This window comes from Anabrus simplex, chromosome 1 (genome assembly GCF_040414725.1).
Source record: "Anabrus simplex isolate iqAnaSimp1 chromosome 1, ASM4041472v1, whole genome shotgun sequence".
Lineage (NCBI taxonomy): Eukaryota > Metazoa > Arthropoda > Insecta > Orthoptera > Tettigoniidae > Anabrus > Anabrus simplex.
Window position 1 is genome coordinate 825,306,548 of NC_090265.1, and position 14,415 is coordinate 825,320,962.

Here is a 14,415-nt window from a genome sequence, read left to right on the forward strand (position 1 = left end):
GGACCAGCCGTGGCCACTTATGGGCCGAGACCCACTCTGAATCTACCGACCTCATCCCATAGGAAAGGTGATGAGGATGAAAGAATGTGACGTAGTGCATACGAGTATTGTTATGCGACTTCATCTCATTTGAAGACAATGGGGTCGAGGAAAAGGAAATTCCCATCTTTTATTGAAAGTACAGAATTTTACTAGGCATTTATATGTCGTGTATTTGCTACGATTTACAGAGTTGGTGTGTAATTGATTAATTACTTATCTTTCTCTCGCACCATATAGGCTTTGACTTCAGTTGGAGAGCTGTGCATATAATTACATTTTGGCGGATTTTCAAGTTTATTGAAAGGCATTTAATAGATTTGGACGAGATTTTTAACCGATTCAGCCGATTTTTAACTCAACCCGTTGGCAACGCTGCGTGTTAGTGTCCTATGCCGCAGTAAGAGTAAGTTCCATCAACCGACCATAAGAATGTCGATAGGTATGGGCTGTGGAGTACATCTATGGTATAACCCTGCCTGTCGTAAGAGGTGACTAAAAGGGGGATTTGGGAGCGTGCTTTGGCAACCACGGGGCCTCTGACCGAATCTGGTATTATTTCCACTTACTTGTCCCAGCCTCCTAAATGTCAGCCTTCCTATCCGATCTGCCTCAGACAGGTCTTATTCTCTTCCGACCCCGACAGTGTTAGGTTTGAGAAGCATACCTTCATTCTTTGAAGGATCGGACCTCTTCATTCTTCCCTTCTGGTTGGTATTAATAGGGGATGGTTGCCTAATTGTACTTCTGAAAAAACACCATCCCCACATCGCATTAAACACTCAGATATAATCGGTTTCAGATGAGTTCGAACTCTCTATCGCAGGAACAGAAGGCAAACAACTTACCCCTGAGATATTTGCTGATCGGTCATCAATAGTTTCTACTATTTCGTGAAGGAATCCCGATCTGAGACTAATCATTATTTGTCAAGTTTTTACCCACGTCGTCATAGTAAACGAAACGGTTATTTGTCAATTTAACAGTACATTTTACAAAATTGTTGCAATATTCTCACCTTATTATATCTTAATAAGCACACGCCTTGAGTAGTTCTGGAACTACCAGACATATTTTATAACCTGTCACGCTTTATGAAACTTGCTCTTGGTCCATAAAGCATTCTACACGCTCGTTATAGGACATGGTTATAGAAGACTTTAATTAACTTTCAGACCGGTGCAGTGTAGAAACATGCAGCATTTTCTTTTGTTTCGCTTAACCTATTTAGGCTCAGCATTTCTCTTTATCAGCCACAAATAAATGAAATTGAATCAGTTATTTGAGAAAATACACATGCCCATTTTCGGACAAAACAGGTTTGTTAAAGTTATACTGTATGTATTTCCATCTGTTTTTTTTTAACTTGCTTTACGTCGCACCGACACAGATAGTCTTACGGCGACGATGGGATAGGAAAGGGATAGGAGTGGGAAGGTGTCGGCTGTGGCCTTAATTGATAAATAATTGGTATAAAAATCAGACATAAATTCCAAACATTAGAAGCTGCAGTCAGTTTTTCTACTTTTCTCAACACTAGCACAGTAGTAGTGGACATGCGTGCTTTCTTAAATGACCGATTCAATTATCGTTATTTTCAGCCATTTTTATGAATAACATGTGATATGCATGTGATATATTTTTGATCGCTGACTCCACAAATTCCATGAAAAGATTAATGGAGCTTACTACAGTTTGTATGCGGTTTTTAAATATGACCGGTCTAGAGAGCCAAGAATAATGGCCGAGAGGATTCGTCGTGGTGACCACACGACACCTCGTAATCTGCAGGCCTTCGTACTGAGCAGCGGTCGCTTGGTAGGCCATGGCCCTTCTGGGCTGTGCGCCATGGGTTTGGTTTTTTATAATCATGAAATGCTAAAAGAAACGGATTTATGAACCGAAAACCCCGTAAATATTTTAAACTCACTATAAAACATTTGTTTTCCAACGGTTTTCTTCTGATACAAGATTAGACTACTACGAAATACAAGAAACCAGAGTTGGGAAGTAATATATTAAGAAAAAGTAATCTAATTAGTTGTAACTAATATTTTCTTAGTATTTTTTACTTGCAATCATTAGTTTTACAAAATATTTTTTACTAGTAATGTACTACTTTGTAATGGTTAGTGTGATTAGCCGCCATCCCCGGAGACCCGGGTTCGATTCTCGGCTCTGCCACGAAATTTGAAAAGTGGTACAAGGGCTGGAACGGGGTCCACTCAGCATTGGGAGGTCAACTGAGTATAGGGGTTTCGATTCCCACCTCAGCCATTCTCGACGTGGTTTTTCCGTGGTTTACTATTTTTACTTCAGGCAAATGCCGGGACTGTACCTAATTTAAGACCACAGCCGCTTCCTTCCCCGTTCCTTGCCCATCCCTTCCAATCTTCCCAACCCACACCAGGCCCCTGTTGAACATAGCAGGTGAGGCCGCCTGGGCAAGGTGCTGGTCCTTCTTCAAAGTTTCATCCCCCGACCAAATGTCTCACGCTCCAGGACACTGCCCTTGAGGCGATGGAGGTGGGATCACTCGCAGAATCCGGGGGAAAAACCAACCCTGGAGGGTAAACGGATTAAATAATAATAATAATAATAATAATAATAATAATAATAATAATAATAATAATAATAATAATAATACTTTTTACTCGTAATTTGCTATTTGAAACAAAATTGTAATTTTTTTTTTTGCTATGGGCTTTACGTCGCACCGACACAGATAGGTCTTATGGCGACGATGGGATAGGAAAGGCCTAGGAGTTGGGAGGAAGCGGCCGTGGCCTTAATTAAGGTACAGCCCCAGCATTTACCTGGTGTGAAAATGGGAAACCACGGAAAACCATTTTCAGGGCTGCCGATAGTGGGATTCGAACCTACTATCTCCCGGATGCAAGCTCACAGCCGCGGCCTCTACACGCTCGGCCAACTCGCCCGGTATTGTAATCTTTACTGTCGAGGTTTTCTTCTGAAGAAGCGGAGCAAAATTCTCTGCAAAACGTAAAGAGTTTCACCTTGTTTTCTCGACACGGCATAAGCCCAAAAGTCCATATCATGTCTACAGCTTTACCATTGCTGGATGAGGTAGGGGAGCATGGGGAGCAGTGAGACACATTTCTTTCTAAAATAAGAAAAGTATATGAATTGTATTTTCTGAAAAAAAAAATCATGCATAATAACAAACCGTTATACTTTATTCAGTGAAATTACCTTCAAAATAAAAAATCTATTATATGGTTGGTTGTGTATGCATAGAAACGTCACAAAGTGCAGCTTATCTCAGTGTTCCCCATAGGTGGGGTACACTGAGACATGGATTGGGGATCAGTGAGACAAACTCGTATTATTAGGTTTGCTGGATATTTATAAGTCTGAAATCAATTTCTAATCTGTAATAAAATTGTTGCCTTTTAGTACCACCACAGTATTGTGGATTTGGTAGGATAATTTTAATATCACTGACAGGAACTGAGACATCTGGAAGAACAAATTTTCCTTTCACTTTTGAACTCTTTCTCAGAAAACTCACTTCCACATAATCTTCATCATTTTTTTTTTTTTTGCTTTGTGACAATTCTTAGCTTTCTAGACTGGGGCCGCTATCTCACCGTCAGATAGCTCCTCAATTGTAATCACGTAGGCTGAGTGGACCTCGAACCAGCCCTCAGGTCCAGGTAAAAATCCCTGACCTGGCCGGGAATCGAACCCGGGGCCTCCGGGTAAGAGGTGGGCACTCTACGCCACACTGCCGGCACAATATAGCTTAATATATAGTAAAATAGATGCACTCACTTGAAATTTCTGGAAGTGGATACTCAAGACCATGTACGGTCAGAAAGCTCACTGTACAAAATTACTTTTGCCACCAAACCAAAGACCTTCAACTGTAACTCAATTTCAGGTTGTCCAACTTCAAATCAAAAAATACCTAGGGGTAGGATCTTAGTTCAGCATCACACCACAACAGCGCTGCCCTGTCATCTCTATAACAGAAATAATTACGATGTCTCACTGCTCCCCATGCTCCCCTACTTCCTTCATCTTCAGCATTTCCAAAGACATCAAACATCCTACACAGGTATCCCTTTAAGTACCGGTAACCCTTTACATTTTGTACACGTTGCTTTACGTCACACCGACACAGATAGGCTAGGTCTTATGGAAACGATGAGATTGAAAAAGGCTAGGAGTGGGAAGGAAGCGGCCGTAGCCTTAATGGGAAACCCTGGAAAACCATTTTTAGGGCTGTCGATTGTGGAACCCACTAAGTAACCCTGTAGAACGTCTTTCCAGCAAATATGTATATTCCCCCAAGAGGTCGATGCTTAATGATGAGAATTTGAAGAACCAATTATTTTGTTAGTAAATTATCTGAAATGCAAAACGCCACTAACTAAAATTTAAAAAGAAAAGTTTTTAAAGTTCCAAGATAGGTTCTATTTATTTTAAAAGACCTAACTCCACCTTACACGAGAGAATTAGTTAATTACCACCATTTCCATTGATAAGAGATTTTTAAAACACGGTGTCAAGAGGTGTATAAACGTAATGAATTAAACTACATATTTATAATCATATCTGAATTTAATTACCCCCACGAAAATAAAACCATCCTGATTTATGCAGTTTTGCATTTCACGGATTTACGGTACGTCACTTCGAAAATAAGCTCTTCAATTCCCATTCGAAGAATATTGATGGCGATTGCTTATTGTAAAGCACCTGCGATCGACGTCATCGACCCCCGAAGTATTAAGAACCCAAGAGTTTGATGAATGGTTTATTGAATTATTCATCACGGGGAGTGACGTCTTATTTATTGCACATTAAACACAGGAACAGTGAAGGTTTAATAACGTAACCCTCCTGGTTAACACGGCACTTGTATTGCAGGTGCAATAAAACTAGCAAACTTCCTTTATTTCCTCGATAGTTGCCAATTCTTGTTGTTCTTCTTCTTCTTCCTAGAACAACGAAAACGATGAGAATTACATTGTGTAGACAGTAGGCTATATGGATACCAACATTTTCAATGTTCAGTTGCTTGACCTAAGGACTGTGGATTTTTTTTTTTCGTGAAAATAATCAATGTAAATAATAATACGAATGTTTCACAATTTAACATTCTTTTTTCCTTTACAAATTCAAGTGATTCGTTAATTTTGCCCGTCAGTGTATTTGGTGAAAATGTCCCTATAGTTCAGTCAATAAATACAGCAAGATCACAGCGAGACTCCGGGGCGATTATGAATGCAGTGGGAATGAATTGAAATTGGTAGCGGAAATCCAGGATTTAGTGGCAAACGAAGGGCGTGTAGATCTAATCGGTTCAGTCACGGAGAAGCTCCCTCTGTAAATCAGTGGTAGAATGGTAGAACGTCGGCTTCCGGAGCCCAAAACTGCAGCGTCAAAGCCGGCAGAAGTAGTCAGAATTTTGAAGGGCGAAAGAATGTCCAATCGACACTCCATGTCGTACGATGTCGGCATGTAAAAGATCTCTGGTGACACATTTGGTGTTTACCCGACAAAGTTATTTAAAACTCAGCCATAGATCGCCCTAAAGAGATCCTGCTCAATCCACCATCTGTTAAGAGTAAAATGGAACGTCGAAATTGACGCGCAGACATCTTAAATGGCATAAAATTAAATTACCTGCACATGCCACTAAAGCCTGGTCGACACTAAAGTTTAAAAAACAAAGTTAATAAACAATATTAATGGAAACATTTCTCTACATAGTTCATAAACTTTTGTTAACAAACTTCTTCAATATTCTGTCCACACCAAAAAAGCGGTTTGTGAGGTTTCAATGGGTAAGGTCAGGAAGAAGAAAATACTTAGCTGCAGCTTTCATTATTTTGGTAAGTACAATATTAGACTGAAAGTGCAGACGCAAAGTGTGGCAAAGAAAAATATTGTAAAGGCGTTTTGAATTGCGTTTGGAGAGAACACTCACATCAGAACTTTTAATTCATGATGCAGCAGATTTTCAAAATTTCCTTGAGATTGGCCCCATTGATTTTCAGTTCTTGTTGACTACCATAACTGGGGTTGACAAGTTAACATTGTGACCAACAATGCCGAGAGCTCACTGCAACATAACTTCCTTCATCCGCATAATAAGATATCGCTCAAATTCAAAACTTGTTTTATAACTTATGGTAATGGTTAGTTTGGTGCCATCCCCATAAATTAGCTGCCCTGGTTCTGTTCCCCTAACTAAACATTGGCCTACTCATACAATTGATGTCAACAGTGATGGAATCCATAGCACTAGCCATGTAATACTGAATTCTGCCACTAGGAAGGAAGCCACTGGTCAGTATGGTAACAGCCAATGTGGTCTATTATGTCATGGAGTTTATTTATTGCCTTTGAGACAACTTGCAATTGGATAATGAGAAAAGAAACTGATGTGGACCACTAAACTAAAGATTGGAAAGCATTAATACCAAATTATTTAAGTGAATGATATGATACATGTTTCAGCTTGCAAGAAGCAGGTGGACTTTCTCCTAGGAACAGATGGTGAGCCCTGGGTGTGGGTCATGGGCGAGCACCCAGATGACCCAAGTATTGAGGAGATTCTGGAGAAGGAGGCGAGAGAGAAGGCAAGACGTCAGGCTGAAAAGGAGGCTGAACATCTCAGGTATAAACTATTACAGCAGTTCCATGTTAGTGAGCTGTTTTTGTTTGTTTTCTGTTTTTTGCTCTTTCTTTTTTTAATTTTTTTTTTACAAAATTTGTTTTATTCATACCAACACAGGCAGGTCGTAATGCAGTGCTGGCAAGGAAGCAACTATGTTCTTAATTAAGGTACAGCACCAGTATCTGCCTGGTATGAAAATGTGAAACCATCTTCAGGGCTCTTGATACTGGGGTTCAAACCCACTGTCTAACATTTACAAACCGACAGCTATGTGACCCAAACTGTAGCCACTTGTTTAGTCTATTTAGCCTACATGATATGAGTCGTCCAGTTGCAAAACCCGTTATGTCCATTTTTTTCTCAAAATGAGTTATCACCGCCATTGTATGCAGCTCATCAAAATACACAATCCAGTAATGTAATACATGAGCAAATTCCATTTAATTCATACATATAAAAGTGACAAATAACTTGAACTGCTGCAGAAGTCATTATGTCCAGCGTGTGTTATGCAGCAAAGCTCGTTGTGTCTCAAAACCCTGTAAGAGGATCATACTTACACGAACAAAATCAGGCAACTGTGTGATAAGAGGTGAAATAAACTATAACAGCAATTGTGGTGAAGCAAAATGCATGTTGAAGCATGGGGAAACCTTTTTCTTTTTTTTTTTTTTTTTTTTTTTTTTGCTATTGTGCCAGTACCAGTGGAGGAAGGGGTTCCTCTTCAGAAAGAATAGCTCAACGACCTGAACACATTGCTGACCAAACATTATGGGAAAGAGTGAATAAGGAATGATGACTTCACATTTTACAAGGTACTGTTTGACCAGCAGCAAACTTTAAACATTGAAATGTGAGACTATGACACTTATGTGGAGGACTTTGCTGACGACAATAACGGATTGTTAATATAACTGTACGAAATGTTAAAGAACTTATGAAACTTTTTAATGAATGATGATTTCTTGATGTAATCATAAAATCAAAGAGCGTGGATTAGATATCAAAACATTATATCCTAACCTTAAAATTATTTCCATTCATGCTATTTTCATAGTGTAATACCTTCAAACGTAGCTAATAAAACATGTTCACCATAAATCTGCACACGCTGTTCCATATACTGCTGCACATATGGTACCTTTTATCTTCACAAAACTACTGCAAAATTCTCATTATGTCCAAATGTTTTTTTGCAAATAACATGGGTTTTATAAGTTATATTTTGTGGAGATTTTGTGGTATGGCAAAGATGAACGCTTACTGTTTAATTACAAAATTTCAACCTCCTATCTTTGTTGCATAAGAAATTACAATTTTTTGTGCTTCGTGAAAAATTTGTCAGCACAAAATGGGTATTTTTGTTTTTGTTTTTTACAATTTGTTTTACGTCGCACCTATACAGATAGGTATTACGGCGACAATGGGATAGGAAAGGCCTAGGAGTGGGAAGGAAGCGGCCGTGGCCTTAATTAAGGTACAGCCCCAGCATTTGCCTGGTGTGAAAATGGGAAACCATGGAAAACCATCTTCAGGGTTGACGACAGTGGGGTTCAAACCCACTATCTCCAGGATGCAAGCTCACAGCTGCGCGCCCCTAACCGCACAGCAAACTCGCCCGGTCAAAATGGGTTTTGCAACTGGACGACTCGTATACAGTATTACCTTTAACAATAATATTGATGCTACTGGCCTGAAATTTGTCTTCAGCTTATAAGTGAGAAGATGGTTAAATGAAAAGTCAGTTAAAATCACAGTTAACCCCATGGTGACATTACAGACCAGAAAGCTTTAGACTACATCACAGTTCTCATCTTGTCTAGATAAAGTATTTATACCAATCATTCATTATAAAGTCTGGATCACTAACTCTGAAGATGCTGGTTACACTTTCTGTGAAAATCTCTGTCAGTATTAAAAGTTTGAAATGTCCTAACAGCCCATTACCTCACTCTAGAGGTTTCTTACCTGATCTTGAAAGCCTCAATTAGTATGTCATGCTTAATGCACCATCTTTCAACAAATAGTACATTTTAATCGGAAATCTATGAAATGAAGCTGGGAGGCAGAAACAAACAACTCAAGGGCTGAGAAGAAACAGGTGTAGAAGATCTGGGATTGATGAGGTGAGAGCATGTCTGCTTCAAGACAGCAGTGTATGAAAAAGCGGCCATTGTCCTTGTCCATTTGTGTTCAGATGTTTATCTTTGTCTCCTTTTTCTACTTCTCCCTCTTTCCACATAGACCTGTCGTTGTGTTTATCCTGTTATCCTTCTTGACCTGCAGTAAGCTTTAATTTGCTTCACAGCTTCATTAGGAGGGCAGGCTTTAACATTAAGCATCTTTCCATGGTTCTCTTTATCTCGTCGAGGCTCTCCTTACACCTGGTGGATGCCTGGACCCTGATGCTACCATAGAAGAGAGCACATCTCAGTGGTCAAACTTAGTTGGCGTAGTTCCCCCTGATATTTGAAAAATAAATGTATTCAAGCTGCTTGGAATGCACCTTTTAGCAGTCATCTCCACTCTCGCTTCTGCAACAGTCGACTAGTAGTCTTCAAGACAAAGCCCGGCTCCTCATTGCTTCTTCTCTGGAATCTGATGCATGGCTCCAAACATTACCTTTGCCTTCTCTTGGTCTCCATCTTTCCAATGAGAGTTTCCGTATCACTGTGGCTTTACGTTTGGGAGCAGCCATCTGCAAGCCGCACCGATGCTCAGGTTGTGGTGCCTACATAGATCGATGTGGCCTTCATGGCCTTTCTTGTGTAAAAAGAAAAGGCAGACACGTCCTTACTCCACTGTCAATGATGTCGTCTTGTGGGGTCTCATTTTAGCAGAAGTTCCTTCTATATGAGAGCCTACAGCCGTTCAGATTGTAAAAGACCAGACAGAATGACACTTTGTGCCATGGAAAAGTGGGTAGATCTCTCTTGTAGGATTTTACCTGTTCTGACACATTTTCACAGTCCAATCTTCCCCTTTCATCAGTGAGAGCTGACGGTGCAGCCACGAGTAGGGAAAATGCTGAAGGAAGAAAATACAGTGATTTGTTGGACAAATTCTTCTTTGTACCAGCGACCACTGAATCCAATGGTACCTGGGGCAATGATAGCCTCAATTTTATCAATAGATTGCTCTTATTTCCAGTGATAACCGATCAACTATTTTCCGTATTTAGTGCATCAGCATAGCTCTAGAGTGTGGGAATGTCACATCTGTTCTTGGGACACTACCACCTGGTAAAGAGCTGGATGAAGTTTTACTCCTTTAAGACATTTCTTTATATTTTATATGAAAAAAATGTAAATTACAATGTAAATATAATATGTGGTTAAGTTAGTATATGGTTATCATATATATATTTTATGCTACGGAAATATTTCAGAAACATGACTCAACAAACAGAACAAGCATTAAAAATTGTGTATTGAAAATTATTTTCTGTGTTCTCAGGAAGTCCATGGAGGCAGAGTTGAGTGAGTTACTAGACCTGAATCAGAAGCAAATAGAGGCAATGGAGGCGGCACAACAGAAAGATGAGGATATGGATATCTACTGCTCAGTGGATGAGCTCAGGGAGAAGATGAAGGTCCAGACAGAGACGAACAATAAGATCAACAGTTTGTCTGACAAGAGGGATATCCTGCAAGAGATTTCACTAAACATGGTAACACAGTTTTTCTTCTTCTTCTTCTTCTTCTTCTTCTTCTTCTTCTTCTTCTTCTTCTTCTTCTTCTTCTTCTTCTTCTTCTTCTTCTTCTTCTTCTTCTTCTTCTTCCTTAAATGACTGAGGTTGCCAAACCAACAAATAATATCATACAATATAAATTTAATATCTAATCTAATTACAATAATTCTATTGATAATGTAGAGAAAACAATAGGGCCTACTTAGTCACAAAGAAGCATCAGATAAATTATTTTAATTGATTTAATTAAGGGGGTGGAGCGTAGAGGTGATGCCTCAAGATTAATATTGAGGTTTTCGATGTATGTATGCCCCAGCTCACAATTGTCTTATTTGGCAGACCAAAGCATCATAAGTAGGTGACTAGTAGTTTAGGAATGGTGCCCCTTGCACCCAGCATGAACCCTATGACCTCAATGTTCTCAAGGTTGTACTTATTGAGGTAATATGAAATGGTTGGTGAACATGTCCTCTTTTATTCTTCATTGATTTCAAGGGCTGTTGTGCATGTGCTTCAAATTTGACTGTTGGGTTGAGAATGAGACATTTTTGCTCCTGGATTTGAAGGCGATCATGTCTGTTTGTCTTGTTCCACCGTCGGTGAAGCCATGGACCTCTTCATGTACTAAACAAATTTCAACCAGAAGAGTGTTTTATAATAGAAGGAAACATGTGTCAAAAATTTAAGAGAAAATATCAACCTACTACAAAAGTATAAATTATTCTCTGCCACTCTTCTATTGAGAATTATTTTTAAATTCTTGTTTTGTTTTTGTCCAGTGTTTCTAGTACTTTGCCATTATTTTCTTTTGTGTCTCCAACTTTCCTGTGTTTGTCTGATTTTCTTCTCATCCTGTATTTTTTCTTTTAAATATCGCATACAGTGGTAGCATTCGTCTGTCACAAGTTATATACAATATGACCATACATGGGAATAAAAGTCAGGTTGCGAGTTTCACAAATAGGAAAATTCCTCCCAGTTTTAATTACTACGTTGATGGGGTGAAAGTTTCTTATGGGGATCACTGTAAGTGCCTAGGTGTTAATATAAGGAAAGATCTTCATTGGGGTAATCACATAAATGGGATTGTAAATAAAAGGTACAGATTTCTGCACATGGTTATGAAGATGTTCAGGGGTTGTAGTAAGAATGTAAAGGAGAGGGCATATAAGTCTCTGGTAAGACCCCAACTAGAGTATGGTTCCAGTGTATGGGACCCTCACCAGGGTTACCTGATTCAAGAACTGGAAAAAAACCAAAGAAAAGCAGCTCGATTAGTCCTGGGTGATTTCCGACAAAAGAGTAGTGTTACAAAAATGTTGCAAAGTTTGGGCTGGGAAGACTTGGGAGAAAGGAGACGAGCTGCTCGACTAAGTGGTATGTTGATAAAGATGTTGAGTTCCAAGCTGTCAGTGGAGAGATGGCGTGGAATGACATTAGTAGACGAATAAGTTGAGTGGTGTCTTTAAAAGTAGGAAAGATCACAATAGGAAGATACAGTTGGAATTCAAGAGGACAAATTGGGGAAAATATTCATTTATAGGAAGGGGAGTTAGGGATTGGAATAATTTACCAAGGGAGATGTTCAATAAATTTCTTTGCAATTATTTAAAAAAAGGCTAGGTAAACAACAGATAAGGAATCTGCTGCCTGAGCAACTGCCATAAATGCAGAGAGTGATTGATTGATTGATTGATTGATTGATTGATTGATTGATTGATTGATTGATTGATTGATTGATTGATTGATTGATTGATTGATTGATTGATCGATCCCACAATATTGAAAATCTGTCACGATGGCCCGTCATTTACTGAAGTTAGGAAACAGAAATCAGCTCGCTGTAGTCCAAGAAGAAATGGATGTAGAAAAACTGGAATTTATGAGGAGAGGGCCAAATCTATTTTCGAAAGAATTTAATTCCTTGTAGACAATGTGGAAGAAATCTTAATTTTGTAGAATTTGTCCTTTTGTTCTATTCAATTTTTGTAAAATGTATTTATTGGATATAGTGTTCTAGCTTTAGAAAACACATTGTGACTGATTTACTGTGTTATATTTCAGCCCAAGAAAGTATCACAACGAGTAGCACTGTGGGAGAAGAGGGTGATGGAAGAGCGAACATCAGAAATATTCAGACGGCTGCAAAAGAAACACATGGAAGTTGCTAGAGAGGCAGAGGAGGCAGAACGTAAACAGGATCAGTTGTGGAGAGAACAAGGTGGGTAAAGTATTGTGGAGGATCATGTAGTATGTCACCCATTTATCACTAATCCAAACATAGAGGGTTTAATTAACACTTCAGCACTACTATATTTTAACATGAGCTCTGGCAATGAAGTGGGCCTTTTACATGAATTTTAACCCATCATTACACAACAGCAAAACCTAGTAAGTACCTGATTTTTGTAATATATGAAGGTGTCGGCCATCCAAAATGAAGATGTCAGTCAGCAAGTATACACTGACTTAGCAAATGTCATGGGATAGTCACCTGTTAGCATGTGGGGCCTCCTCTGGCCCTGCAAACTGCAGTGAGACACCGTGGAAGTGAGTCGACAAGTCCCTGGTAGTCCTCTGGACGCAGCTGACACCAAATCGTTTGCAGAGTGGCCGCCAGTGCTGGATCCATGGCACGGAGCCTGTGTTCCGGGACGTCCCAGATATGCTTGATAGGGTTCATATCGGGGCTCCTGGGTGGCCATGGCAGTCGTTGGACCTCCACTGCATGTTCCTGGAACCATTCCTGGGTGACGTGGGAGCGATGTGGCAGTACGTTATCATCTTGAAACACCACAGAACCGTCTGAGCACTGGAAGGCCAAAAATGGGTGGAGATGGTCTCCGAGCAGCTCAACATACCACGTACTATTCAAAGTATCTTCCAGAACAACTAGGGGGCCCATTCCATACCAGGAAAATGCACCCCAGACCATAACAGAGACACCAGCGCCCTGGACCACACCTTCGAAGCAGGCGGGATCCATCGCTTCATGTGGTCTGCGCCATACACGGTGCCTCCCATCGGCATGGTGCAGTTGAAATCGTGATTCGTCCGACGATATCACATTACGCCATTGTTCCAGTGTCCATCCCTGGTGACTGGCTACAAATGTGCGTCGTTGTGCCCGATGATGTTGGGTTAACAGTGGCACCCGTGTGCGGCGCCGGCTCCCATACCCCATAGAACCCATGTTCCTACAGATTGTCCAGTGGGAGACGTGTCTAGCATGGCCTGTGTTGAATTGAGCCATGATTTGTTGCACGGTTGCCCGTCTGTCACTATTGACAATCTGTCTCAGACGTTGCCGGTCACGGTCATCGAGGATGGCTGGACGGCCGGTCGTTCGCCTGTTGTGGACGGTGACACCTGCATTCAACCATTCACAATACACCCTGAACACCGTTGACCGTGTGAAGCCAAATTCCCGCACCACTTCCGAAATCGCACTTCCCATCCGCCGGGCACCGACCACCATACCCCATTCAAACGGTGTCAGCTCACGACGACGTTCCATGTTACACATGTCACATGCACAGCCACTGCTCACAAGGTCTCCTATACAACTGCCGCTGGCACAGGGTGCGTGTGGTGCGCAGACAACACACCTGCACATCAGTGCTCTACTATCCCATGACGTTTGCTCAGTCAGTGTTTGTCTAATTATACTAGTCTTATGAAAAACCATGGACAAATGTACAGAAAAATCTGTTACATTCAAGTTACACCTATGAGCCTCCTCAAACAAAATAAAAATGAATCCTTTAATGTGGCTACTTAACCAACAAATAAACACAATTATATTTGAAATACAAGATTTACCTATTTAGGAACAGTTTATTTTGGTATAGTACCCCTGAAAACATTGGGCTATGCACAATCCAACTTTGCATTCCTTACAACATAATTTATTTTATTTTCATGGTACAAGTGAATTATCTGCCTGCGTCTCTTCATCTAAACAAAAAATAAACCCAAATTTCTCAAGAAGTGAAGTATTTCTATCATTTGTGTTTGGAGTAAAATACTTTTT

The 14,415-nt window shown here is 40.2% G+C and overlaps 1 protein-coding gene across 2 annotated transcripts in view; it reads left to right on the forward strand.

Annotated features, from left to right (window-relative positions):
- LOC136857582 (SH2 domain-containing protein 4A) overlaps positions 1-14,415 on the forward strand; it is a 599,033-nt gene that overhangs the window by 557,711 nt on the left and 26,907 nt on the right. For both annotated transcript variants that reach the window (XM_067136357.2, XM_067136358.2), the window contains exons 3-5: positions 6,532-6,691; positions 10,148-10,361; positions 12,447-12,603. In XM_067136357.2, the coding sequence (XP_066992458.2) occupies positions 6,532-6,691; positions 10,148-10,361; positions 12,447-12,603 (531 nt within the window). The remainder of the gene's footprint in view (positions 1-6,531; positions 6,692-10,147; positions 10,362-12,446; positions 12,604-14,415) is intronic.